Genomic DNA, 23,871 nt, shown 5'->3' on the forward strand with positions numbered 1-23,871 from the left:
TACACACAGGACGTGGGATATCTGGTGACTCTCGCTGCTCGGGCTACCTAGATGGACTAGTGGTGGTATCAACAGCGACAATGATGCCACTGTTGCATACCGGAACGAACAAGTCAGGCGCATGTGATCTTCCTAGCTCTCGGCACTCAGGTCAACTTTATATTCCGAGCAACTTCGGTACAATCTGTCAAAGTAGTTACACTCCAAAGGTAGCAGCAATATCCCAACAGAAAAACACGATAAACAGGAACGGAACAAGAAAAAAAAGGCAAACATAATGTTCTCTCCATCTCTGGCAGTCTGCCTTCCTCGATGTTATTGTCGCGTTGGACGCCCCCGAGAAAACGCTCCCGAAAAAACCTAGCCTGCCAGCTTGCCGCTTAATGAGGTACCGAATCGCTGATGCTTGGGTGGTGTGAAGAAAGTTTACCGCGCACGTCCTGTGGTTGATTTGCCATGTACCCTCCTCCCGTAGTCCGCTAAGTACGATGATAAGTTTCGAATGTGTTTATCATGATGTGTTGATTCCATGACCGTAATCCCTTTTCATATCACCGGTCGTTGTGTGTGTCCCCTTCCCAGAAACTCCGTAAACCCAGCCTCGCCAACCATACACCCGTTCTCACTTCCACCGGGGTTGGGATGAAACCGGATGCCAGCTCCTTTAAAACATAAACCCAACCCAGACAAGTAAGAAATAGACCCCACCGTTGACCAACTCCAAATGTGATTGTTTGCCCCGTCCGTGACCGTACCGTTAAAAACCCGAACCCCATGATTGAACGCCATAGAAATCATTCCTTGATGCCATGACCGTTGCAAAGACGTGAAACATAGCAGAACATAGACGATGCTCGCTTGCTCGCTTGCTTGCTTGGTTTTCATCATACATGCATCACGACGACAGGTTCAGTCCATGTAAAAATCGCCCTTGAGAATCCGCTCCTGGAAGTGGTCGGGCTTGGCGCGCGGCCGAGGAGCTTGCGCCGGAGGAGCGGGCATGTCCGAGACGGAGGCGGCGCGGTCGCGGCGTGGGGTTGGCAGGGGAGGAGCGGGTCCGGCCCGCGGGGGCGAGGTGCCGAAACCGGAGGGGAGGGAGAAGGAAGGCCGAGAGCCTGAGGCAACGCTCTCGGCACGCGACCTAAGCTGATCGGACCAGTTGAAGCCTTGGTCTGATCGAGCCACACCAGGAGACACGTCAGCTTTGGACGGATTTGCAGGGCTAGCCTCAGGGATGGTGGTGGCAGTGGAGATGATCTTTTCCCACGTGTAGCCAGTCATGCCGGCCAACGCGCGAGGCGAGGCGGGCGGGCTACTGAGAATGAAGCTGCTGTTGCGGCGGGGCGGCATGGGTTGCATACCGTTTGTGGGAGGGCTGATAGAGCCCCTCGCTCCGGGGCGCGAGGCCGAGGGCGGCCCGAAGCTCATACGCCTGGTGAACGAGCCGACGGGAGGAGCGGTGCGCGGAGCATCCTCTTCATCAATGGCGTTCTCGTCGACCGAGTCGGAGCTCGTCGAGAGGCTAGCACGACGTAGCAGAGCCGAGGGTGCGGTTGGAGACGTTCCCGTGCCGGACAGGCCAAGGGTGGTAACCGAGAGCCTCCGCCGGGGATCAGTGGCGGCAGCCGCCATAAGGGGTGTTGGAAAGGGTACCGCGCCCGGCTGCGGGAGCGAGTTGGTGCGGAAGAAGCTGGTGAAGGCGCTGGAGGCCGTGATGGAGCCGCGGCGTTGGCGATTCATGTCGGCGGATGGCGAGATAGCAGGAATTCCGTTGTCGGAAGACATGGTGGAAATTCTAGAAGGCGTTCGGAAGAAAGGCAGACGGATATTTTATATATAGATCAAGAACGAGGCCCTCCGCAGAGAGACTGCCGGGCTGCAAGGGTGGCCTGTCGCGCAGCGGGAGTGTGTTCGGGAGAATCGGGTCGACGGCGTGTCGTATGTTTGGAGTATTGGAATGGTTCGAGGCTGGAGTGCCGCAGCGGGATGGACAAAAGACGACGTGAAACGTTCAAATGGGGAATGGCGCGGAAGGTCGAATGATGTTGTAAGAGCGACGTTGTACAGAGTATGTAACCGGGAGCGGCAACGGGTGTGGAGGGCGAGGGCGTTCTGCCTTTTCTTTGTTCGACAGGTCTCGGGGCGCGGTCATGCAATCCGGCGGTCCCCCTCGTTCGATTCGAGTGTCGAATGGGTGTCAAGCGCCCTCAGGGAGAGCGATTGTAACCCAGAGTTAAATGCTGTCGGTTCCTTGTTCTTTGTTTTGCAGGGAACGACCAACAAGACACAACTGTGCACAACAACACAACCTGGAATGGCCGGCTTGCTGAGTCTACAGTCTGCACTGACTCGGGCGAGATGACGGCAACCAAGTCACGAGGAGGCGACAAGGTCGGGGATGGCGGGCGTAGAAGGGCGGATTCAAGAGATAAGAGTGGGATAGAGATCGGCCAGACGTGGGAATACCCTTGATGGCAGACTGGGCTCCTCTCCACCCATATATGATGTATTTGCAAGCTGTCGGTGAGGTGGCAGTTGTCCGTCGGTTCGTTCGTCAGCCTCCAACACACACACACACACACACACTTTCACAGGGCGTTGAACAGCACACGCAGCAACGGGTCTTGCTGTCACAGAACATGGACAAGAGCGGCATGCCGCTAACTTGGGGATGGGCCCACTATCAATCAGAAATGGAAGCTCTGATTGGCCATCGGCAGCGATGTGTGGGGCCGTGGTCGAGGCGCGGGAGCCAATGGCGCCTGCAGCCGGCTAGCGCAACCCCGGCTCAAGCGGACTCAAGGGGAAGCATTCCCAGGCTAACAGTTTTAGGCAAAGCCAAGTTCCCGCCACGACGTCAGAGCCCCGCTTTTTTGGAGGAACCGATTGAATGGCATGCGGGGTAGACCAGGGCCGTGATTGCTCCCACATGGACTTCTTGCCAGATGCGATCATGACAGGTTTCTCGGTGCGAAGTGAACTAACTACCTAAGTAAGGTATGCTAACTATCAGAGGCACTTGACAGTACACTAGCGTCGGCGTTGGGCACCTCCTAGGTCGGGGTCGTTGGTTGTTGTTTCGATTGCATGTGCTTGCTCTGTCTCTCGTAAGCGTGACAGGGCAGGGGCTGGAGTCGTCCGGGCCAGCCTGACTCGATGCGGGCTTGTTATTGTTCCTGAAAATATAACTGAAAATCAATACACAGTCTGGCCAGAGATATCTTATACGTGTGTGTGTCTACTTTTGTTTGGCTTGTGGACAAACAAACTTGGCAAGAAGAGATGGGTGGCGTGGTCGTGGACGAAGGATCGCTCAGCCACTTACACAAAGACATCGACTTTGCTGTCCATTAGCATGCTAAGGTATACGCATGGTCGGGATGCTCTTGTGTTGACTTCATCCACACCAAGTCAACAGTGAGCAAGGGGCAAGCCATCTCGATCCGCCTGCGTGTTTGATGAGGCGCAATACAGTCCGATCTGCAGGACCTTCGTCAGCCCTTCGCCTTCTGTCTTCATCCAGTTCCCATCATGCTGTGGTTGCACCGACACGGCAGCTGCATCGACACTGTCTACTCTACAGAGCATCCTGTGAGCGTGGCTTCGCGTCCTGCACACATATGCACCTGGGTTCCCATGGCGTTACTCCCCGATGGAATTCCGGACCGAACGGACTTCGGACTTGGACCTCACGGCCGGCATCCATCAGGGAAACAATCCAGGCACCCATCGGGCAGCTCAAGTCATGGCTTTGACGGCTGCGACGCTGGTCTCAAGCATCGCCAGATGAGCTTTCGTGCCCTACCTCCCACCACACCGCCCAGCACCCGCTTGGCGACGAATCAGACATGCATCCGCGCGTCCGTGGATCTGGTGGACCAAACCCAGTTGTCAAGGCTAACGTTAGCTATGTAAGTCTGCCATACACAGTAGATGAGTCCCCCCCGGTCGAGATCCCCCAAGAGATTGGCGAGACAGGGTATGGTAGTATTGCCGCTGCAGCTCGCATGCCGTGTCACCGTAACCCCTCACCACTTCCAAACGGCAAAGAAAGCTTGCCCCGAACCAGGACGCTTATCCGATCTGATTAATGGCAATCGGAGGAGCCAGGTCAGGGCATTGTTGCCAAAAGTCCAAGACGGGGCCGGGCATCAGGATGGTGCACTCCCGGGAATTGGTACCCAGCTTTCGGATAGGTAGACCTGCTCGGGTTCCAGTTTGCTTCCTACTGTGCAACATAGGGAGCAGCCAGACCTGGACACGTCGAATCCCTCGAATCCTCTAGGATCCATGGATCTTTGGTTTTCACGGTTTCGATTGTTGGACGTCCAGCCTTGAGATGCCCATCTCCACAAACATCGGGCTGGTCGCCCTGCTGACTGGCTCTGGACCACATATGCTTCAGCCATCCAACGCACGATGGGCGGTGGCTACGTGTCTCCCACCAACCATCATCACTATTCACGGAAGCACCGGTAACCTAGGTTCGCCACTCGTCGATCCTAGGTCACACATAGTCATAGATAGATAATCTTGCTTTTGAATCTTGAAAGCAAAACCAATCACCAGCGCTGGGAGGTCACATCCGATCCAATGATAATACTAAGTAACCTTGATATCCCCCATGTTCATCATCATCATCATCATCATCATCATCATCATCAACCTGGACCTTATCCCATGCCTCGACCCGTCTCCCATGCTTTCGGTGTGGTAGACCTTGTTTCATGTCATTCACCCCGGACTCTGTCGAAGAAGCACCGCTACCACTTCCCTGGTCTCCTTCTGTTGCCCTCTTTCCCCTGGTTCTCTCGTAGCAGACCACCACAACTCACCACCAACTCCTCGGACATACACACAGTCCTCACAGCCCAACTGCGGTGTGACCCCCCTTCCTCCCCTCCCCTCCACCTCCCTCCTCTTCGTCCGACGCGTGCTACTGTATGTACTATACGCTGAGGGAGTGGGGCTTCCCGACAGCGGGCCTAGCTGTACCCAAAGGCGCCGCGTGAAACGGCCACCGGCATGCCGCAGCACGAAGACTAGTGCCATCCGTTTCCTGCTAAGTATGGCTCTGCGTGTAATTACCGTAGCCAGTTGTTGGAGGTGGTGTCGTTGGTTTACAGCTGAGTCTGGGTCCGAGGGGAGGAGGTGATGAGCATCGATCTTGCGGCTGGCCTGGTCTCTGTCAGCCGTCCCCTCATGTTTGTTGCCTAGCTACCGATCCTACCTGTCAGCTGCCTAGCTTCGGATGTCCGGCTGCGGGGGCCTAAGGAAAGGTAGCTTGGTTAGCTTCCAGTGGTGGTCTAGACTTGTTCGAGGGCGCAGAGGAGGAGGGCGAGGTTCACACTTGACGCTCGCAACAAGTTGCCAAAACAAACAACATGGACGTCTAGTGATGTTTGTCCACGCCAGGGAAATCGTCCACATCCCAGAAATCCCATCCCTTCCCGATATCTGAATCTAAGCAAAGCCCGGGGATGACTCAGGGTTCCATTCATGCAGGTCATCGAGCACCCATCACATCCGTACATTCTCGCTTCCAGCCAAAGCGCTCACCGGGTCGGATAATCTGTGAAGGAGGAACCAAGTTAGGCGCTCGGCTCACCATGCGTGGGTATCGGGCCTGAAAACAGGGAGGATAGGTGCCGGTGCCGGGTTTACTTGGCGGACTAAAGAACTCTCGAGGGCGATGGTTCCTTACATAACCTTAAGGAGAGGGTAGAAGGCAGGTTCCTATAAACTCAACGCCGTCAAGTCTACTGAAGAATCAAGACGGAATCGCTTGTTGGTCATAGGTTCATTGCTTGTCGAGGAGTTCTTCGAGAAATATGGCCGTCACCCTTATATCGACATGATGTAATAACGTAATTGCAGAACAGTTGCGCCTTGGTTTGTGGTTGGGAGGGCGGCCTGCCTTCCTGCTTTGCGAATAGCTAAGCAGCAGATCAACTAACTTTACCTGGGAACGGCAGTACGGTAGGAGCTTTAATGTATAACTTACCTATCTACGATTGAACAATACTCTCCTCTGTCTGCAAGGTGGGCGTGCATTATGAGAGGAACAAGAGGTTGCCGAGATCATTTCAATTCACCTCGACCTGAATGAATCGCAAAATTCGTCGCTCCCAACTCCCTCGACCTACTCGTAATTCCTAATGTCCCGCCACTATTTTTTGTCTCTCATGACGGCCTCCTCTTGTTCACTAACACCTTAGAGAGACCTCAACCCTCCATTCTCACTCACGAACCTTCCCCAGCCCTAGTGCCCTCGAGAGACACACAATCCTCCCCATGGCACCCAGGTCCGAGCTTGCTTCCTCGTTGGGTCAATTGCTGGTCGGCTCCGCGGATGTGGTGAGGTTGATGATCTTGGTCACCATCCCCGGCGGCACTGTCCAGGCCCTGGGGATGGAGCGGGGATGTGATGATGTGATCAGAGTCGTTGTTGTTGATGACAGCCATGGTTGACTTGGTTACTTGGCGAGATGTGATCCAGAAGGATTTCGATGTGATGTTCGAACAGTGTATATAGGTGGGTGCTGGTTGGTAAGGAGAGCCGTGGTGGATTCGATACTGTTCGAAACGTCGACAGGACGATCTGGGTGAGACTGGAAACGAAAATATATGCCCACGATATTCATGTTTGACAGGCCACATCTACAAGAAACACACAACCTGATGGATCGAAGCCAACAAAGAGAGGATGAGACGAAAAACCTTAGAGACGACAGCTGACCTGAGCTTGAGTTGGCTACCTCAGGTAAGCAACGCAATTGACCATGGACCATGCCATCCAGTTAGTAACCCAAGGCCACCTCCACAAAGCGGGCAATGTGTATTAGTATTACTACAAGACAGCCTCATCATCGCCAGCTTCGCATTGTTCGCCCCTTATTCATGCTTTGGCCTTGCCACACCGAGCTGCGCGCCCGTTCTTACGTCTCTTGCCCTTTTTTCCATCATCGCCCTCCTCATCACCTCCACCGTCCACATACTCATCGTCATCACCAGCATCATTGACACCATCATCCTCCTCCTCTTCCTGTTCCACAACTGTTGCCCTCGCCTTCCGTTTTCTTCCTGCTTTCGGCACGGGCGGCGCCACGACAGGCATTTCGCCCGACCCCAGTCCACCGCCGCCACCACCAGCAGTCCTCGTCCTCAACCGGTTCACCGCCTCAACCATCCTCCTACTCCCTCCCTGCGGCCGCTCCCTCGGCGCAAACACCTCACGAGTCGTCCCCGACCCGGCAGACCCACCGAAGAACCTCGTGATGTTACTCTGTGTACCCTCCGCATCACGGCGGTTCATATCCCGGATCACCGGCACGAGCACTTCGTCGGTGCGTTCCTGGCTCCAGCCGACGGTGCCGATCAAGAACCTGCGCAAGCCGTCGAGGTCGGGGACGCCCCACTGGAACGGCTCCGGGCTGCTGTCGACCTGGGGGTGGAGGTAGGCGTCGACGACGGCCGGGCTGGGGAAGCCCGGTGGAAGGAAGAGCTTGGTCGCGTGGGCCTTGCGAAACTTGCGGCGGAAGGGCGAGTGCGCGTCGGCGTCCTTAGGCCGGCCGTGGTGCTGCACCTCCTGCCACCAGTCGCGGAACTCAACAAGCCCGTTGGGCCCGGGAAACTCGGCGAGAAGCTCGAGCGCCGTGACGGGGCCGATGCCGGTTAGACCCTCGGTGTAGTCGGAGCCGAGCAGTTGGGCGAGGGAAATGAGCTGCTCGCGGGAGAGGGAGAGCTCGGACTCGAGGTCCTCGGCGAGGTAGCATTCGACGTACTTGTTGCTGCTGAACATGTTCTTGTAGACGCGTGTTCCGCCGAACAGGAATGTGTCGGAGTCGTCCGTCACGATGCCGTCGACCAGGCCCAAACGCACGAGCTCTGCGCATTGGGCTTCGGCTTCCATGGGTGCCGTGATGTAGGGAATCCTGAAGAGAGTAAGAAGTGTTTGGCACTCGGCCACCATAACCTGTGTCACCTCGTCCGAATCGCGCTTGTCCTTCCTTTGTTGTGCCCGCAGAGCACGCAGCTCCTTTTCATATGCCTCTTGGTTCTCGCGCACTGACTTGTTGTTGAGCTGGCTTGCGAATCTGGCATGCTCCTCGGCTTCCTCGGCCAGTTGTGCCAACAGCTCCTCATCCTCAGGGTCACTGAAATCGTCAAACTCTTCAGGGCCTGTGGCATCCGCAATGGTAGCTCCATCATTCTGCGCCTGGCCCTCAGTCTGTGACTGCTCTGCTGCCTTGTTACCATCCCCAAACAGCTCCGCCTCAATGCGAGCTTGCTCTTCAGCTTCCGCCTCATCTAGTATCGGCTCAGGCTCGACCGCAACAGGCTCTGGTGCAGCTGGAATGGCCACATCCTCAAATTCCATGTCATCCTCCGACTCGCTGACGGGGGGCTCTGCACTGTCCTTCTTGGCCTCCTCAGCACATGCACCTGTCTCCTCGGGCGCCGCTACGGCGGCTGGAGGGGCACCATGAGTTTCGGCAAGCAGCTGTTTGTCATCGGTTTCGAGGGAGGGGAGACTCGCCCCGGGGACACCATTCGCAAAGTGCTTCTGGGCCGGTTGTGGTGGCGCATCCAGGATCTCAACGTCACTGCTGCTGTCGCTTGATGACTCAATCTCGATGACATCGTCATCCTGAAGACGCAAAACGTCTACCTCCTCATCCACCTGCATCATCTGCTTCTCTAGTTCCTGTTGCTTCTTCAGGGACTCTCGGATGTCCGTGGTGTCGGTCAGCCACGGGGGCAGTGGGCGAGGCTTATCGTCATCCTTTTCAGGAGTCACCTGCTTTTCGGGTTCGTCTTCTCTCACGAACCCCCCGGCTTCTTCGTCTGACTCGGCTTCCAGGTCAGCCACTTCGGATTTCTGGGGAGGCGCCGTTTGTGCAGGTTTCGGGGCGGGCGCTGAGGAAGGAGCCCTGCCGAACGCCTTGCGCCAGTCAAGTTTTTCGAAGGGGAGAGGACCACCAAAGGGGTTTGGCATATTCGGCTTAAATGGTGCGGGAGCTGGTCGGGTTGCTGGCTTCGGTTGTGGCTGAGGCTGTTTCTTTCTCGCAGCCGCCAGAGCCGCTTGGAAATCGACATCACTATCGCTGCTCTCACTGTCGCGGCGCCGGGGCACGGCAGCAACCGATCGATTGTTGACGACGTGCGCCACAATGCGTCCGCTCCCGCCGACGATGGGCCGGGGTGCCTCTACTGCCTTTTGTTTCCATTCCGGCGGCGGCCCCTCGGGTTCCTGGTCTTCCTCATCAATGGCAGTTTGGTCACCGTTGGCTTGCTGATCTTCAAGAGAGAGTGCAATAGCTCGGTTGAGATTCGCGTCCTCCTCACTTTGGCCGTCCGCCCCATGCTGGTTTTTCAAGGACAAGGCAATGGCTTTCCTCAAATCCTCGTCCTTGTCCTCCTGAACGGCGTCGAGGTCATCAAACAAAGCAGAGGCCTCATTGTTGTTTTCCACGAAAAGTGATTCTTCCTCAGGTTTGGGCTTGGGCAGCCGGTTCACGCCCTCAATCGGAACATCCTCGAACTCCACATCCTCCCACTCGTCATCTTCCTCGTCATCTTTCGTTTGATACTGAAAGTCCAGAGCATCGACGTCGATGGGCTTATGGCTCTTTCCTGTGTCTTTGTCCCTGCTGACAACACCAAGAGCCCACCCACCCTCAGCGCCTTCGTTCTTGACAAGGATATACTCTCGGTTCCTGTCACCGACGATGCGGTTCACACCCAAGGTCAAGTCTGTTCCCGCCATACCAATCTCATGCATGAGGCGCTGGGTAAGGCGGTTCCGTTCCTTGACCCGTTCGATCTGAAATTTGGAAAAGGCCATGCGGTCAGGGAACATGCTGTCGAGCTGCTCCTTGCTCAGACCCATCCTGAGACGGCTTCTTATGCGCGCGGCATTCAAGATGTTGTAGCGGTCCGCGGCAGGGAGGCTCTTGAAGAAGTCGCCGTCAAAGTCGATCTTGCTGAAGTCATACAGATTAACGTCCTCGCCATTGTTGAACTGCTTGGCATATTCCTCTAGCTCCTCAAGGCTCATGATGCGCGGATCGTTAGGCTTCGCCATGGCCTCGATATCGGTGGGCAGGTCAGGAAGGTGGTACGCATCCTGCTTATGAAAGCGGCGGTTGCGTTGGCGTTCCTGTTTGGACATGCCCAGCTCATCGGCGTAGACAATGTCCTCCATGCTCGGCAGCTCTTCGTTCTCTTCCTGATCTGCAGCGGCGCGCCGCTTGCGCTTCTGCTCCTCCTCTTCAGCCAGGCGGTGCAGTTGCACCGCAAGCAGTTTTCCAGCAGTCCGGGCGGCATCCTCACGACGGCCCTCGCGCCTCTGGCGACGGGCATACAGGGTGGCGCGTTTCAAGGCGGGCGCGCCGCCGTCGAAGACAAAGACGGGCTTGACGCCATACCAAAGGAGCTTGCAAATGCGGCGGAAGAAGCCAACAATATGGCTGTTGCGCAGAGCATTGCCCTCCTTGTCGCGAACGGCCTTGAGGAACTGGTAGATCCAGATGGAAGCATCGATGGCGAGACGCTTGTGGTTGAGGGTGGCGAGGTTCGTGGGACGAGCGCAGGGCTGCACGACGGTCCAGAGGCCTTGAACACCCATGATGAGCCGCGAAGAGGATGTGTCTCAGGAATCTGAAATCGATGTCGTTAATGTTGTCGATGCCGGCTCAGCCACGGGCCCTTAAGTCAGGGTCACGATGGCTAAGATTTGTTTCCACCATGTCAGATGGTGAGAATACAGTGACGAGAGGTCGTTAGGAGAAGAACCGTCAATGGTAATTCAATGTTTACCTTGAGAGTTCAAGATGGAAGGGTCAGAGCAAAAGCATGTCATCATCTTCAGGAGGCTGTCTCGGGGATACGCCGTTTCGCCGTACCTGCCCTAGACCCATGCTCGGCTGCCTGGACTCTTCCATCTACGGTTAGCGTGCCAGCAGCTGATTGGTTGCAATGTTTTTCATAGCTTGATGTGTTTGTTCAGTGCATAGGATTTGAACATTGCACGGATAACTGCATCTCTCGCAACCACCTCGATCATGAGTGGAACTCCCAACATTCATCGATGATATAGTTCGTAGACATCCAGCTGGCTCCGTCCTACCGAAGTCTGGTATTTTTCTTCGATGCCACTAGAAGCCCGTGGCTCGTGAGATCTCCCAGCGATCTACAGCCGATCCTACGACGAACCTTGATTGAAGGCAGTTCACGATCAGCACCCGCGACACAGCCTCTCTCACCTCTTACATCACAAGGTGACAATCAACGCTATGGCTACACCAACCAGGACTCCCGCGGTCGTTTCCTCGACCCAGCAATCCAAAATCAAGGAAGAATCTGAAGCCTACCTCCGCTCCCTCATCAACAAGAACCTTCGCGTTACCACCACAGACAATCGCATGTTCTGGGGCGCCTTCAAGTGTACAGACTATGTATGTAAACCTGCCTATCGTGATAGTCTCAAATAAGGAAAACAAAAATATGAAGATGATGATATAATCATGGTGGTACATAACTGATCATATCCCCCGCACCTTGTCACTTCTCTCCCCGTATCCAGGAAAGCAACATCGTCCTCCAACACACCTACGAGTACCGCTTCCCAGAAGTGACTCCCGAGTCTCTGGCCGCGGCTGCACAACAACAAGAACAGGGCTCGGAACTGGGGCAGCAGCAGCAGCAGAAAAAGACCATCAAGCTGGACATGACATCTCGATACCTGGGGCTGGTGGTGGTGCCAGGGAAATACATTTTGCGCATCGAGGTCGAAGAATTTGCGAGCCAGATGCGCGGGGCCCAACGGCGGGCACTGATGAAGTCTGCGACCGGGGTTGACGGGAGCTCATCAGGAGGCACGGGCGGGAAGTCTGCATTGACGGGAGTGTCTGCGGATGGGGAGGATGGGGGTGGAGGAAGTGCTACTCTTGGAGCCACTGGGATTGAGGTCAAGGCGAGCTGATAAACGGCGGTTTGATATGGGGTTAAATATTTGGGTCAGGTAATCTCATGGCCAATTGATGCACTTGATACCCAGGCTAGAAAAAGGCCCTTAAAATCCAACGATAGAGATCCCGATGTGGGTTAACAGAGCGACCATGAAGCGTATCCGCCTCATGCTCGGAAAGTTGAAGGACCTGAGCTGGGCCATGCGCCGCACCCTATCATGCCAACCAAAGCCAAACTGTGTATAAATGTACCCAAAACCCTACGGAATCAGCAATGCTTGGAAAGAGTAATATACAAAAGAGAGGTACCCCAAAAATTCATCCACGCGCTCTGCCTCCCCTGCGTCCCCTATCCAGCACAAAAACCCCGTCGTTATCGCCGTCATTGTCATCTTCGTACCCCTCATACTACCTAAAGCAGTCGCGTACCTCGTAGTTTCATCATTACCTATTACGCCCCCCTGATGGCGTCATGGTGGACCTGTTGGGGGCCCGGGGGAAGCAAAAAATAACGAGCAAACATTTCCGACATAAGACCAACTCATGAGAACCGTGATCTATCCAAAAAACGAACCCGAGAGCACGAGCGGGCCATTAAACAGCGACCGCATCATGATTCCGGCCGCGCTGCTGCTGCTGTAGCTGGGACTGATCGCCGTTCACGCTCACCTCGGTCTCGGCAGCCGAGTGGCTGGGAACGTCCAGGTCGTCGTCAGTCTGCTCATCCTCATCCTCGTCCTCGGAGACGTCGTGCTGGCCGACAGGCACCCAGCTCTCGCGGTCATTGAGCGGTGCATCTTGGCCCGACAAGTCATGGCCCTGCGGCAGCGGCGGCTGCTGCTGTTGTTGCTGAAGCAAGCCCTCAGAACGGGCCTTGATGTTATTGCGGCGGCGCTGCGACAGAGTGCGAGCACGAGTCGACAGCTTGGCCTTGACGGCGGCGTTTTGGGTGACCCAATTGGTCAACGCCTCCTCGCAATCCTGGATGATGGCCTTGCTGGCCTCATAACCGTCGTACGCCGGGCGAGTCTCGCCGGGCGTCACGGGTGTGTCGTCGATCAGGTCCAGAAGGTGCTTGCCGTAGGCGGCAATGATGGCCACCTTCTCGCAGTGCTCGCGCAGGGCATCAAACTGGTAGGAGTAGGCAGCCTTGATCTTCTCGCGCGTGATGTTGGACAGCTGCGCCTCCGCCACCAAGGACTCTGCCTCGGCGCGCACCAGTTCTTGCTCCAGGACCACTATCTTGGGCGAATTGGGCTCCTTGTACTTGAGGTGGGCGATTTGCTCGGTGATCTTTTGCTTCCCTGTACATGGAGTCAGCACCTCTGTCTAGGCATATTTTCCTTTTCCACAGTTTTCACTCACGATCCCTGCTGGGCTGCACCGAAGCCTCGATGTTTCGAATGCTCTTCATGGTGACGCGGTATTGATCGTAGCGATCGACATACTGGTCCTCAAGCTCGCCGATCTCGTAGAGCAACACGCCAAGCTTGTCCGTCACGTCGGAAACATCTTCGTCGCAAGCCTCTCCCCAGAGCGACAGTTGTTGCTGTAGATTTCGGGTTAGCCGGTGTAGGAACGGGAGACAGAGACTCAAAATTTATCACATACCGCAACCTCCATCCGTTCCTTAGCCACCAACTCCAAACTGCGCATGACGTTCTTCTCCATCTTGACGAGCTGCGTCAGTTTCTTGGCGAGGTCGGGCCCGAAGGCGCCGGCCGTATTCCGACGGAGTGCATGTCCTAATCCTCCTATACGTCAACGGGGAACTGTGAGTGTTTCGCCCAATGCCATATGCGACTACGCGATGGGGGGCGACGAGGGGATATGGGGTGCGACGGCTGTCTTACCAAGCCCGCCCTTTCCAAAGAGGCGATGCGATTTTGTGCTCGACGGCGGAGGTGGGGGGTTCTGTTTAAGGCATCAGCACGCCGGCGCTGAGGAAACGATGGATGTAGCACGAGAGGAGTCAATGAGCCCGTACCTGGATCTGGGAGGCAGTTGGCGCCCTCGTGGATCGCAAAGAGTACGTCCGATGCATTTTGGTGTTCTTTGGTGTTGACTACGGATAAGACGAAAGGAATCGGTGACACGGACACAGCAACAGGTTGCTGACTTGGACTGGCTCTGGGTTGTGTAGGCACACAGTCGAGATGAAATTAGACAATGGCGCCGGGGGTTAAAGCAAAAACAAAGCGATGACCGGTGCAATAGTGATCGTAAAAATCGGAAGAAGGTTGTGTTTGGATCGGATGATTGATCTCGTCTCGACGATGAGGTTTGCGACTTTGAAACACACGGCGGCGAAGGAGAGAAGCAGGCAAAATGCCGGGATGGGATGGATCAGGCGCCGAGACAGTGTTTTATGCGACGAAAGAGCTGGGAACGACAAGATGGGTGGGCGCCCAATCCCGAGACAAATGGATGACGTCGCGGTGTGAGAACCTTGGAGCTTGCGTGCGCCGTTCGCGGTGGAGTCAGCGAGTCAGCGACAGCGGCAGGACGGGTTGCCCGGTTCTGGGTTTTGGTATGTGTCGTCGCCTGAATGAAATGATGGAATGGGCTGGCCACTTCCAGGTTTGTTGAGTGAAGCCAAGGGTTGGGGTTGGCTAAGTAATGACGGATTGCATGACGCGGCAATACCACGTGGGCGTAAGATACAGCGCGCGATAACACAATGTTACACGGCGTCGCAAAGCACGTCACATCGCCAAGACTCTTTCCCGATCGCGTCCTCCAGAACACAACCGCGTCCCAGCACCGGCCGACGACCATCCCGCCGTCCGCTTACGTCGCCAGTCGCGCAGCTTTATGCCCATCGACCAAGCCTCTCCAAGCAATATCTCCATCGAGTCTGAGCCGGCGCAGGTCAATTCGTCTCATTGAGGTCCCCTCTGTGCGGCGCAATCCCAGTCTTGGGGTGCGTCGCGCCCGCACCCAGTGACGACATCACGACTCCAAGGAGTATTCGACTTGCATGAGAGGCGGCCGGATTGTTGCAGTGGATGACGGAGGAAGAGGAGGGCCGGCGGGATATGCGCCGACACAACCACCATGTTCTCCGCCTTGAACAATGTCATCGACTTGACCACGGATTCGTCCCCTGAGGACAATCCCGCCGACGAAGTAGTTGTTGCTGCTTCCCAGTCGGCACCTCCCAGCACTGTTGCAAATGACGACTCGATACATGGGGATAGGTCATCTGCATCATCATTTGGGACGCAGGCCACGAGTTTCGCTTCAACAACACGACCGAGCAGTGCTCACAGCGCTGGCTCTGGCCCTTCGCAGAAAAGGGGCTCTCATACGCTACCAGAGAGCTCCGCCCATACTGCTGACCGTACTCCCTCTCGCACCTCTCGCCGGACCATGCCCATTGAGATCGGCGATTCACAATCCCCTCCGCCACCCTCCGATCCCGCTGCCCCGAAGCAAGACCGAACCCCGCAGCACCCTCCAACCCGGTCATCACGAAACTTCCGAACACCAAATAACCGAACCCCGAGCAAAACGGAATGGACAGTAGACAAAATTGTGAATGCCCTTACCGAACTGTCGGAGCAGGTTCACCAAGGCCATGCACGACTCGTCGAGTTCCTCCTCGAGGAAGCTGAGAAGACCGCCCCAGTTCCTCGGCATCAAAGCCCCGTCGACGTCTTCGCCAATATGCCCTCTATTGTTGTTGAAAATACGCCGCCAGGGGTAGAATCCATGTCAATTAAGTTCAAGGCAGGTGTTCCTCTGTCGCCCAGTTGCATGTTTTTGCTCCCTTCGCATTGCTAATCCCCGTCTCTGCAGCAACACAGCGGGGAACACGGAAAGTCCAAAGGCACCGGACGCCGTGCCATGCTTCCTGTCCGCCGCATCAAGCCGGACAAGGAGGCCGTTCCGGGATACAGGTTCCACCATGTCGAGATCCGCAAGAATATCCTTGCGCTCAACTCTATGCTCAACTTCGTGCCGCACCTGCGTGATGTCGACCCGAATTCGGTTGAGGAGCAAAAATATGCCGCCTGGCTCATGGATTTGGAGAACCTCGATAGCAAGTCAGGGTTTCAGATCCAGAATCGTAAGGAGAAGATGGAGAAGAGGATACGGAATGAATTCGCTGCCACTCTGGCTCCGTACCTTGACCCTTGGCTTCGCAAGTTGGGCATTGAGGGCTGTACCAAATCCACCCTCATCAGGTACATGGCGAGCCAGCCTCAGAACGAGGATGCCATCACGCCGCAACAAAAGAGCAATTTGCTCGACACCCACAGCGACATTGGCTCGCCCCATGCCGCCCGGGCTGCCAAGCTCTTCACCGAAGCCTTCGATCGCGTTTTCAACTCGGGCCCAGGTCTGAGGCGCGTGGCTCTGCGTGACATTCTCCTGCTCGACAAGACGGTCGAACCAATTCTCGACAATAAGCGCGCCAAGGACGGACCAGGTTCTCAGAGGCCGCGCGACGAGGCGCTGATGCAGAAGGTTTCCGAGGCCTTGAGCAGTTACTCGGCCCTTGGGTGTCTGATCTGTTTTAGCCACGACTGCGAACACGGCGAAATCGAAAGGGACAATCAGAAGCGGTGCTTCTCTCTCGAGGAGATAGGAGGTCTTGCACCGACTCTCCGGCACAAATGGGCTGCCCAGCTGGAGGCACAGCAGGCTGGCGAGTCAAACGGTGTTGTCGTTAGCCGCCCTGCCCACCAGCCTTGTCGGAATCAGTGTTACCGCAGTTACGACACGGGCCCCGCCGATTCCAAGGTCGAGCCCTGGTCTGAGAACGAAATCTGCATTCTCCAGTGCATGTTCACAACCATCGGTTACAGTACCTCATTGACACCACAGTGTTTCGTTGCGGCCGCGCTCGGACGGCCGTGCTGGGACGTTCACCAGAAGCTCGGTGAGCTGGACCTGTCTCTCCCTCACGTCGAACCCCACGTGCCGAAAAAGCCGAAAGCAGTCCCTTGGTATGATCGTAAGAAGAAGCAACTGCTGGGAGACTGGCAGGATGCCACCATTACTCATGAGCATGCCGTGCGCGAGCTCTTCGCCCCATGCCATCACGACGGGCCATGCACGGCCGAAAACAACTGCCCTTGTGCCTCGGGTGGCTCGCGCCCGGTCCTGTGCGAGCGCTTCTGCCTCTGCACGGCCGAAGACTGCGCTCTAAAGTTCACGGGTTGCGCATGCCACTCGTCTGGCAAAACGTGTCTCATCCGGCAGAAAGAAGGCCGACCATGCATCTGCGTTCAGCTCAACCGCGAGTGTGACCCCGTGCTCTGCAAGGGTTGCGGCGCCAAAGAGCGGGCAGATCCGGAAAACGCCTACGACGAGCAACTGCATTCGACGGGATGCCAGAACGTCGCTATGCAGCGCGGTGTCCAAAAGGCGCTCCTGATGGGCAAGTCGCAGCTTGAGGCTTGCGGCTACGGCCTCTTCGCTGCTGAGGATATCGCTCAGGACGAGTTCGTTATTGAGTACACAGGCGAACTCATCAGCCATGATGAAGGTGTCCGCCGCGAGAACCGTCGGGGCGACGTGTTCGACGAGGAGAATAAGGTATCCTACCTCTTCACCCTGCTCGAACAGGAAGGCATCTGGGTCGACGCCGCAATGTACGGCAATCTCAGTCGGTACATCAACCACGCATCCGACAACTGCAACATCATGCCCCGCATTATGTACGTCAACCATGAGTTTCGTATCAAGTTCATTGCGTTGCGAGACATCAAGGCGGGCGAGGAGCTATTCTTCAACTACGGCGACAACTTCCCCAACTTGACCAAGAAGCTCGTCGAGCGTAACGATCTGCCGGGCGAGAAGCAACGGAATAGTTCCGGGACGAAGCGCAGGGGCGGTGGCCAAGGGCCCGCCGCCCGGAAATCGACGTCGCGGGCAAACCACCAGAACGTCGACGCCCTAGAGGATGATGTCTGGAAGGACCTGCCCATCCCAGATGATGACGATGTGGGAGATGAATGGGTTGACCGGACGCCGCGGCGGCGCAAGAAGAGGGGAGGTCGGCGGCCCGGTGCTGGTCGTAAGAAGAAACAGCCCGTGCCGCCGGCAGAACCCCCGGATGCCGCCGTCTCAACACCCAACGAAGGACGAGACGAAGTCAGCCCGGGCGTACAGCTCCGAAATGAGAGTCAGAGCGCCCAACAAGCCGCGGCTGCCGCGGCTGCTGCCACGTCCAATCTTTCATCTTCCACCGCATCCGACACGCCCACTGGTCGTCGTACAACTAAGCGTTCGTACCTCGCCATGCTGAACCCTGGCCTGACTGCCACCGGCCCATCCGGAGAGATAGTGAAGAAACCTTCCCGCCGAGGCGGCGCCCGCCCTGGTGCTGGTCGTAAGCCGAAACATCGCCCGCCAGGCGTGCTGAAGCCGGGACAGAAGCCTCCACCATCCAAGGCTAGCCAGACCAACAACAGCAACACGAGTAATAACGACACCGCCACCAACAACGACGCGAGCAAGACCAAGAGCTCTCAAGAGAACACGCAAGCCGCAACATCCACCCCTGCGCGGTTAACAAGATCCGATGCCAAAGCCGCCGCTGCTGCGGCCGCGGCCGCAGCCGTTGAGTCCCCCAAGGCCACTCCCAAAAAGACTCCTACGGCTGCTTTTGCAGGTAGGAAACGCAAAGCAGCCGACCTCGACACTCCAGACACCTCCTCGGCCAGCTTCTACCGCCAAGCCGTCTTCCGGCCCATCGAGGACTCTAACACAGGCCCGTCGTCGACGTCGGGGAGGCGAGCTAGCCTTCGCGCAGCTGCGGCGGGCGGCGGCGGCGGAAGCAACAATCACAGCTTCAGCAGCAGTAACGGCGCGGGGAACAGAACAGAAGAGGAGGATCAGGAAGTGGTCGACCGGTCCGCTAGGAAGAGACAGAAGCCACTGAGGTATCGGGACGAGGAGGAGTAGGAATTCTATCTTGGTTCTCGCTGATCAAGTGGCATTACTTCTCTTCATGACTCAATTTTTGTGGCGCGCGGCTTTGGTTTGGGGGGATTCGGACAGAAGTGGGAGTGTTGAGCAACAGACGGCTAGTAGGAAAGGTGAGGATGTGGTGGTGGAGTTGGAGTCATTATGAGCATTTGCTTCTGCTTACGCGATTCCGGGACTGAAAATGAGGGGATATAATGGGGTTCGGGTTGTCTGTGGGTTTTATTTTGTTGTTGTTTGTAAGGGAGGGGCAGGACAGGAAGGTGTTCGAACCTCGGAATTCCAATTCCCCCCTCCTACTACTTACGCGTTATAGAGAAGCACACCATATGTGTTTGATCATTTCTGGGCCGGTGTGTGGTGGAGGGGTGTGGCTCGGCGTTTTCGGTTTCGGGCCCGAATAAGTAGCAAAATAACGTCAATAATGCATACTAGAAACCTCGCGCAAGTTTCTCAGTTTCCCCAGTTGTGTTATTTTCGTCTATATGGCATCTGATGGCCCGTCTATCTGGTGTCTGTCACATCCCACATCTCCACTCCGACCCCGCCGACCATGAGCGTCGGTGTGATTGCTGCTCCAGGCCCTCTTACTACCGTCATATCTCCTGCGTCCGCCACTGAACAGTACCTGTTGTCGAGCAGGGCAACACGCACACTATCACGTTGGCCTTGGAGTCCCCTCCTCCGCTCGACCCGCCACAGCTTGACGCGCTGGTCGTTGCTGACTGTAGCAAGATGCGCGAGTTCCAACCCAACTTCATCGCTATCAACATCCCTATGATATGATGGGACCAAGCAAAGCCCCGTGACGGCGGCCGCGTGTGCGCTACGGACCCGGTACCGGCCCAGAACGACGTATTTTCCGTCTTCTTCTTCGCTGCCCTCGCCCTGCTGCCGGGCGAGGTCCAGGAAGCAGAGCGCGTTGTCGTCACCTCCCGTGGCGATGAGCCAGCGTGTGGAAGCTGGGTCTTCCGAGGAGAAGTGCTCCTGCAAGTCGAGGCATTTGATGCTACTCTGGTGAAGGCGGGCGACGAGGGCGAGTCGGAATGTTGAGGTCGCAGGAGAGGAGGTTGTGGTGGGTTTCTCAGCGCTTCGCGCGGGTTGCTGGGTCCCTTCCTCTTCGCCTAAACCGATTTGCCATACGGCCACGTGCCCGTCCGTGTATGCCACCAGGGCGTGTACGGAACCCCGGCGGCTGTCGACGTGGAGATGCCGAACCTGGGTAGGACAGGCGCCGGTGTAGCGGCCGCGGGCGAGAGGACGGAAATGGCCGTTGGATTGGCTGGATTGATGTGAAAAGGATGGTGATGATGATGAGTCGTTATTGTCTGCAGCAGGTGCTTGCATGGATTCTCTCCCATCATCGAAGGACGGGGGAGTATAGATATAGCTCCTTACCGTCGAGTCAGACAAGACCATGGTGACAATAATCTCGTCGTACCATTCTCCGCCCTCCTCTTGTGACCCGGCGGTCCAAGGGGCAACTTCAAAATCCACAATCCTCAAGTCCTTTCCTGGAGGAGGACCCTGAGCGTGAGCCTGGGTTGACCGCTGTACTTCCTTCCATTCAACGTCCTCCCGTTCCCAAGCTGCCTCGCGCACCACAGCCAATGCGTCGTACACAGCGGAGCCGACTCGAGAGATGCGCCAAACAAAGAACTCTTCGCTCCCTGCACTGCTGAAAAGGTACTGCGTTGGCCGTGGACCCAGCTTCGTTGTTTGGATATGCCGGAAGAATCGTAGCGTCTGAATGCCGGCGGCGTGACCTTCAAGGATAGCGAGGGGTTGGAGAGAGAGCGGCTGGTCATGACTGCTGGTGGTAGCATGGGCATCAAGACGGTGATGACTCCAGAGGCGAATTGTCGTATCCTCCGCTGCTGTAGCAACCAGAGCGTCGTCGTTTCTGTCGTCCTCATCAATCAAACCAGGACCTTCCTCCACGGCGTCCAACCTCTTGAGCTGGCACGTTGCCAGGGCCCTAATCTCCCGTCCATGGCCCCCTGAGCGTAATACGCGTTCAGACGATGCACTTTGGGACACAACTCGCAGGTCGCCTCCTTTTGAGAACACAAATCGGGTTTGTCCTGGATCATGAGGTCGAGAAACAGTCGCGAACGGCCGGTGGGCTCCACCACAGACGGTAGAAGACAGAATGGAGCGGGTTGAATCATCGTAAACGACAAAGCTGGGACCCCGGAACCCATGTAGAATCAAGTGGGACTTGTGGTGACGACTGTGATAATCGGAGTTCAGCGAGTTGGCATTGGGGGCTGTAGTAAAGAACGCCGTCTCAAGTGTGTTAAGCGGCGGGGAGATCTTGTGTTGCAGGTAAAGGCGGAGGTGCGGAGACTTGGAGAGGGTGTAGATGCGGTATCGACCGTCGCGGCAGGTGGCGAGGAAGGAGGACACACATCCTGGGATAGGGACAATGCAAGTGATGGCGTCTTTGGTCTTGCAGTCCTTGTGGAACGCTGCAGGGATGAAGTCGCCGGTAGCAGAGTCTCGTGAGTATACCGTCATTGAGCCTGTACGAGAGCCCAGGATCAGAGTTGAATCAATGAATGCGGCAGCTGTGATGATGTAGTGTTCTGGGAGTTTGACCTGATTCGGGTCCGTGGCACACGCGCCGGTGGCCGAATCGAAGTGGAGGAAAACAGCGTGATCCAGGCCAAGAAGGTTGACGAGAGCTGTCCAGGAACCTTCGTTCCTAACAGCGTTGGAAGCATCGAGTAGTATGATATCAGATACCTTACTGCCGAAGCTCGCAACCTCACAAACCCCCTGGCCTCTCCGGAACAGGTATATCTTCCCAGAAGTGCTGCCGAGAAGTGCTGTGTCTCTCGCCGGACATCTGATGACGTTGTACGACTGTAGGTCAGCAACAACGGCATCAGGGAGAGCTACCTCTTCCCAAACTAGGGGATCACCCATGGTAGCGAGAAACAGCCTTCCAGATGCCGTAGCTGCCAGTAATGTGTCCGAGAGGAATGCGTAACGCTGGAACGCCGCTCTGGCGTTCGAAGGTTTGGACTTGACGTTGAGGCTCTGAAGGACGATGTCGAACGTCAATATGAGGTTCAAGTCTTCATAGACTCCGCCCTCGGCCGGACTAGCACCTCCGCGAGGGCCGATTCTCCCAGACAGCACGATCCTGCCGTCCGCTCCTCCTGTCGCGACCAATGGCTCAGCCTCATCGCCTCGATCCAGCACAACTGCTGACCAGATATTCTTCCCACTGTGGCAGGTGCTTGCACCCCAGTGCTTGAGCTTCACTGGAGGATGGCGGCCGTCTGTTCCAGCAGGCTGATCTCGCATTCTGTCAGCGAAATCCAACACCCACGTCTGCCGCGACCCGTCTTCACCGAACGAGAATAACTCGATCCGCGCCGGCGAACGACGGAGGATCCTTCCAAACTTGACGTGCCAGATACGGGAGACATGTCCCATGGCCATTCCCACCAGCCGGTCCGGATGGTCACCCGGCTCACCATTCCCCTCCGAGCCAGTCTGGTCGTTGTCCCTTCCGAAGCCCGTTTCTCGGGGTCCATCCAGAGCCAAATCCACCCCAACAGATGGTAGCTCACGGTCGCTCCCTACCGCCTCCCTCGCCTTCCCCGGGGCCGAAATATCCCAAACCCTCACGGTGCGATCATCACTGCAACTCGCCAGCAGTCTCACCACCACTCCAGGCTCAATCTCGACGGGTTCAGGGGCAATACACACCCCGAACACAGACCCCTCATGGCCCGTCAAGACATGCAGCACCTCATAGCTGTAGACATATCCATCCTCCTTCGGGGATCCACCCCTCCTCCATCGCCGCCGCCACCTCCAGACAATGATCTCTCCAAACACGGTTCCAGCAGCAACCAGAACCGTCTGAGTATCCTCCTCCGTCTCTGCGTCCAAACTGAGGTGTGCTGAATAAAGGATCGGGCGGGACGGGGAGGTAGGTGGGCCAAACGTTAAGCGGGCGACGTCATGGCCGGGAAGAGCGGTAGAAAACGGGAGGATCTCGTTATGCGCCGTCACCAACACGCCAGACGAACATCCAGCAAGATCTGTCGGGAACAAAAGTCCATCATAGATCCAATCCGGCGCTTTGTACTCGACTGGTCCGGGCGGTATCTCACCACGTACAAGGGCCTGCAAAGATGGCCGAGGGAGGAGGGTGACGGAATGTCCACCCCAGAGGAGAACATCACCACCCTGCGTGGTCTCCTGCGGTTGCTGCTGGCTTTGCGTTGGCTTGCCAATGTAAATGCCATGTATGGGCTGTGCGTCAAAGACCTTGACTTGTGATATGAGCAGCGAAGTCTCGACGTCAAAGACTTTGAGCCAGACATCCTCGCCAGCAAGGAGCAAGACCCGGGACTTGTCTTCATGGTCCGGGGCATTATCGGTCGTTAGGAAGGCAAGGGCGGTCACTGGGCTCAGCACATAGCTGTGCTGTAGCCTTGGGATCTGTGACTAAGAATTGTGTTAGGGGAGTGTCGATGGATCTTGATGAATTTCATGTTTTGATTTGGACAAAATTTGAGGATGAAGACCGTACCTTGTTTTCCATGGCGCCGACCTAAGCCGCAGTTTCAAATAGGTTCAGCTTGGCCAGTACCATAAACTCGGATTGTGATTTCTGGAGGTATTGTCATGGTCGTCTAGAAGGGGTCTAATGTTGACTTAGACTTTGACTCACCTTAAGAGGGGTTGTAAAAAGTGTGGGTTTACCCTAACCCTTGACATCCTCTTGGAAAGACAACTCGTTTGCGCAAACTTTGGGGTTGGTGAGGTACTGAAAGAAGTCAATGCTAGGGAAGGGCGATGGCGCTCAGGCTTTCGCTTTCTACTAATAATAGCTAAGGTAGTGTTTGGCCAGAGGGCTAGAAAAATCAGGAGCGTTTGGACTCAACCCTCACTCAGAACACAGGTGTCTGGGAGAAACGCTGAGGGGGTTACTTAG

The 23,871-nt window shown here is 56.3% G+C and overlaps 10 protein-coding genes across 10 annotated transcripts; 4 read left to right on the forward strand and 6 right to left on the reverse strand.

Moving 5' to 3' along the window:
• Positions 1-196: 196 nt before the first annotated feature.
• On the reverse strand, positions 197-888 carry VTJ04DRAFT_3556 (uncharacterized protein; the record flags this gene model as incomplete). Its single annotated transcript, XM_069361469.1, has 2 exons — positions 197-479; positions 587-888. The coding sequence occupies 2 exons, from the start codon at positions 886-888 to the stop codon at positions 197-199; spliced, it is 585 nt and encodes a 194-aa protein (XP_069222077.1).
• Positions 889-909: 21 nt separating this feature from the next.
• On the reverse strand, positions 910-1,785 carry VTJ04DRAFT_3557 (uncharacterized protein; the record flags this gene model as incomplete). Its single annotated transcript, XM_069361470.1, has 1 exon — positions 910-1,785. One exon carries the CDS (start codon positions 1,783-1,785, stop codon positions 910-912), a length of 876 nt encoding a protein of 291 aa, XP_069222078.1.
• A 56-nt stretch (positions 1,786-1,841) lies between these two features.
• Positions 1,842-3,730, reverse strand: VTJ04DRAFT_3558 (uncharacterized protein; the record flags this gene model as incomplete). The annotated part of the gene is made up of 2 exons (XM_069361471.1): positions 1,842-2,206; positions 3,676-3,730. 2 exons carry the CDS (start codon positions 3,728-3,730, stop codon positions 1,842-1,844), a joined length of 420 nt encoding a protein of 139 aa, XP_069222079.1.
• Positions 3,731-6,898: 3,168 nt separating this feature from the next.
• Positions 6,899-10,630, reverse strand: VTJ04DRAFT_3559 (uncharacterized protein; the record flags this gene model as incomplete). The annotated part of the gene is made up of 1 exon (XM_069361472.1): positions 6,899-10,630. One exon carries the CDS (start codon positions 10,628-10,630, stop codon positions 6,899-6,901), a length of 3,732 nt encoding a protein of 1,243 aa, XP_069222080.1.
• Positions 10,631-11,297: 667 nt separating this feature from the next.
• Positions 11,298-11,986, forward strand: VTJ04DRAFT_3560 (uncharacterized protein; the record flags this gene model as incomplete). Its single annotated transcript, XM_069361474.1, has 2 exons — positions 11,298-11,459; positions 11,588-11,986. 2 exons carry the CDS (start codon positions 11,298-11,300, stop codon positions 11,984-11,986), a joined length of 561 nt encoding a protein of 186 aa, XP_069222081.1.
• Positions 11,987-12,101: 115 nt separating this feature from the next.
• VTJ04DRAFT_3561 (uncharacterized protein) lies at positions 12,102-12,437 on the forward strand (the record flags this gene model as incomplete). Its single annotated transcript, XM_069361475.1, has 2 exons — positions 12,102-12,212; positions 12,276-12,437. The coding sequence occupies 2 exons, from the start codon at positions 12,102-12,104 to the stop codon at positions 12,435-12,437; spliced, it is 273 nt and encodes a 90-aa protein (XP_069222082.1).
• Positions 12,438-12,566: 129 nt separating this feature from the next.
• VTJ04DRAFT_3562 (uncharacterized protein) lies at positions 12,567-14,016 on the reverse strand (the record flags this gene model as incomplete). Its single annotated transcript, XM_069361476.1, has 5 exons — positions 12,567-13,276; positions 13,338-13,521; positions 13,584-13,717; positions 13,826-13,886; positions 13,960-14,016. 5 exons carry the CDS (start codon positions 14,014-14,016, stop codon positions 12,567-12,569), a joined length of 1,146 nt encoding a protein of 381 aa, XP_069222083.1.
• A 1,013-nt stretch (positions 14,017-15,029) lies between these two features.
• VTJ04DRAFT_3563 (uncharacterized protein) lies at positions 15,030-18,890 on the forward strand (the record flags this gene model as incomplete). The annotated part of the gene is made up of 2 exons (XM_069361477.1): positions 15,030-15,704; positions 15,774-18,890. The coding sequence occupies 2 exons, from the start codon at positions 15,030-15,032 to the stop codon at positions 18,888-18,890; spliced, it is 3,792 nt and encodes a 1,263-aa protein (XP_069222084.1).
• Positions 18,891-19,415: 525 nt separating this feature from the next.
• VTJ04DRAFT_3564 (uncharacterized protein) lies at positions 19,416-23,478 on the reverse strand (the record flags this gene model as incomplete). The annotated part of the gene is made up of 2 exons (XM_069361478.1): positions 19,416-23,381; positions 23,467-23,478. 2 exons carry the CDS (start codon positions 23,476-23,478, stop codon positions 19,416-19,418), a joined length of 3,978 nt encoding a protein of 1,325 aa, XP_069222085.1.
• An 83-nt stretch (positions 23,479-23,561) lies between these two features.
• Positions 23,562-23,871, forward strand: VTJ04DRAFT_3565 (uncharacterized protein; the record flags this gene model as incomplete). Its single annotated transcript, XM_069361479.1, has 2 exons — positions 23,562-23,567; positions 23,629-23,871. The coding sequence occupies 2 exons, from the start codon at positions 23,562-23,564 to the stop codon at positions 23,869-23,871; spliced, it is 249 nt and encodes an 82-aa protein (XP_069222086.1).

The sequence above is a fragment of the Mycothermus thermophilus genome (genome assembly GCF_041956435.1).
Source record: "Mycothermus thermophilus strain CBS 625.91 unplaced genomic scaffold VTJ04scaffold_2, whole genome shotgun sequence".
Classification (NCBI taxonomy): domain Eukaryota; kingdom Fungi; phylum Ascomycota; class Sordariomycetes; order Sordariales; family Chaetomiaceae; genus Mycothermus; species Mycothermus thermophilus.